We start from the raw sequence: 3,057 nt of genomic DNA, 5'->3' as shown, positions 1-3,057 counted from the left end.
ATGATTGATTGTCGTGAAGTGAAAACTGTGCATGTGCGAAATGAGGAGTACACTCCGGCGATCGGATGGAGCTATAAAAACTCGACGGCCTGAGACACGGGAGAGCAATAGCTGCCTCCCGGGTTGATGCCAAGCAATCTTCAAGATTTAATCCAGACCGGCTTATTGCTAGTATACACAGAGCAACATTGGACAAAAATTACGACCATTATAATCCTTCGGCGTCGAACCTTACATTAAATCATTGAGTCTGAAAAAAAATTAATTAGTTGCAGAATGTTAACAATGAACGTAAAACAAGGAAGTTTCCGTTTTATACTATGCTTGGGCAACTGGACATTCTCGTCCGGCCTACCGTCTCCTGCGAAAAGGGCTGCTAAGGAACAATACTAATGCAGCCAAAAATGATTTTGACATAACCAAGGAGGCAAGAAGAGAGATTCAAATGGCAGCTTCTGATTATAAAAGGACTCTGCTCACAAGAGGATGCGGCACCCGTGCGTCCGTGACCGCGACCGGCCTGGAAAGACTGCAAAAGAGTCGAAAATCGGAGGGAGGGTTGCAAAGACATGGCCAACCGAAGGGTAGCGAATTCGATGCTCGTGTTCAGGATCTTCAGCCTGCTCGCCCTGGCCGGTTCCGTGGCTCTGATGGTCGCCAACCGCTTCACGGACAGCAACGGCCTCAAGACAACCTTCAAGAATATCAACAGTTACAGGTAAAACAGTTTTATTTGGTGACCGATTATCACCTCGAACTCTCGGATTCCCTACGTCCAGCATTGTCCGAAGAGATGTTCGTGATAATATGGTAAAACTTATTCTTGATCACTTGGGGCACATGACAACAATTCTACTTCTCTGTTTCTATTCCAAATCTATTTCCGAAACATGTTTGGAACAAAAACTCGTTTGGTAACGTAATTCTATTTTTCTATTTCTGAAACAAAAATTTGTTCTAGAAATAGATTTGGAAGGGAAATCGAAAACAAAAAATTTAGCTTCTCGGAGAAACGGAAATTAGAAATAATAACCCCTCCCTTTTTCTCAAGTACCCGCCGCCGCCCGCCATCCCCCTCACCTCACTGCCGGCCGCCACCGCCCACCGCCACCCTCCACCGGCCATCTCAACCATCATCGGCCACCGTCGACTTTCGCTAGCCGCCGCCAACCACTACCGACCACGGACCTTCGCCGCCGCCAACCACCGCCCTTGATTGCCCATCGCCGGCCACCGCCACCTACCGTCGACCTCCGCCACACACAATCGAGACCACCGCCGGCCGCTGCTGCCAACCTTCGCAGCCGCCAACCCATGTCCTTGATCACCCGCCACCAGCCATAGCCGACCACCACCCACCGCCACTTGCCGTCGCCCCCCGCCTCATCGATAGCCGCCGCCACCCACCCCCTACCGCCGCCATCCATCGCCCTCCGCTAACCACCGCCCACGGCCACCCTCCACCGGTTGCCGCAAACATCGCCACCCGCCGCAACCACCCTATTATTTTTAAATAGTAAATAATAATTTCTAGAAATAGAAATTTTCAATCGTTATCAAACAAATTTCTATTCCAGAATTAGAAATTTTATGTCGTTATCAAACGCATTTTTTGGTTCTAAAACTCATCCATAAATAAAAATAAAAAAATTTATTTTTGGAATAAAATGGTAACTAAACTATGGAGCGGAAACAATGTTCTAGGTACGTGCTAGCGACCGCGGTGATCGGGGCAGCTTACATCATAGTGCAGCTTCCCTTTGCAATATACTACGCCTGCACCGAGAAGAGGATGTTTCGCAACGGGTGCTTGCCCGAATTCGATTTCTACGGTGATAAGGTACGTTCTTGATTCGCTTACCAAACGCCACTTCTTAATTCACACCATTATCTTGTGAGCATAACTCCAATTTTAGGAAAAAAGTGCCAAAAAAATCCTAACTTTATAGCATTGGCAACTATCTAGTCCTAAACATTTAACTTGGATCAATTTAGTTATAAATCTTTTGCATTTGTGCCAATGTAGCCATTCGGACAATTTTGATCAGAAATCGCTTACATAAACGCTGACCGTCCTACGTGACATGATCGGCGTTAACGTATATATATTTTAATTTTTTTAATATTTTTCTTTTTCTCATTGTGGCGGCAACCCTCGCCATTGATGAAAAAATAAAATAAAAAACAGAGAACTTTGAAAAATTTATTAAAAGATTATAGAAAATTTTCACATTAGCGACAGTTATGTCACGTAAGACGGCTGACATCCATGTTAGCAATCTCCGGCCGAATAGACTACATTGGCACAAATACAAATGGTTTAGGACTAAATTTGCTCTAATTGAAAAGTTTAAAACTGAATTGACACCAATAAAATAAGTTTATAACATTTTTTGTACTTTTCCCCATGTTGTATTTACCTCATTGTCGATGTCTGTGCAGCTCATAACCTTGCTCTTGGCCACGGGCATCGGCGCAGGGTTTGCCATCAGCTTCGAGTTAAAGAAATACGTCCGCAACTTCTTCGATGTCCTCGTCTCGTTCGATATCCCGATTAACGACGACGACAAGTCGAAGTCGATCAAATTCCTCAACTGGGGAATCATCTCCACCGGATTGTTGGCCCTGGGGTTGGTCTGCATGGTCATCGTCTCTGTACTCTCGTCCATCAACCGCAACTCATCCACCAGAGGTAGCTTCTTCAGATGAATGTGAATTGAACGGCAGAGATATATTTTACTCACTTATATTCGTTTATCTTTTTTTTTTCCTATTTTCTTTCTTCTTGTTCGTCGAGAGAGCCTGTTTTGCGCCACCTCCTCCCCCCACACCATCGCCACCTCTCTCGCGATGGCATTACCTTCCCACCGTGCATCGCCTTGGTCCTTGCCAACCCGTTGACTCACCAATAGCATGGAATTATCCCTTTGCTCTCTCTCTCTCTCTCTCTCTCTCTCTCTATGGAGTCACTAATAAGAGTGAGTATAACAGACCAACCAAACTGGAACTGCCCAATTCGGATTGAATCGACCGGTTCGATCAGGTTTCTGGTTCCAT

At 45.4% G+C, this 3,057-nt stretch overlaps 1 protein-coding gene across 1 annotated transcript; it reads left to right on the top strand.

Annotated features, from left to right (window-relative positions):
* The first annotated feature begins 569 nt into the window (after positions 1-569).
* LOC125316039 (CASP-like protein 4D1) lies at positions 570-2,709 on the top strand. The gene is made up of 3 exons (XM_048283019.1): positions 570-718; positions 1,705-1,840; positions 2,443-2,709. The coding sequence occupies exons 1-3, from the start codon at positions 570-572 to the stop codon at positions 2,707-2,709; spliced, it is 552 nt and encodes a 183-aa protein (XP_048138976.1).
* The last annotated feature ends 348 nt before the right edge of the window (positions 2,710-3,057 follow it).

This window comes from Rhodamnia argentea, chromosome 1, assembly GCF_020921035.1.
Source record: "Rhodamnia argentea isolate NSW1041297 chromosome 1, ASM2092103v1, whole genome shotgun sequence".
In the NCBI taxonomy this organism is placed as follows: Eukaryota; Viridiplantae; Streptophyta; class Magnoliopsida; order Myrtales; family Myrtaceae; genus Rhodamnia; species Rhodamnia argentea.
The sequence above is the reverse complement of the archived record's forward strand: the minus strand, read 5'-3'. Positions and strand labels throughout refer to the sequence as shown.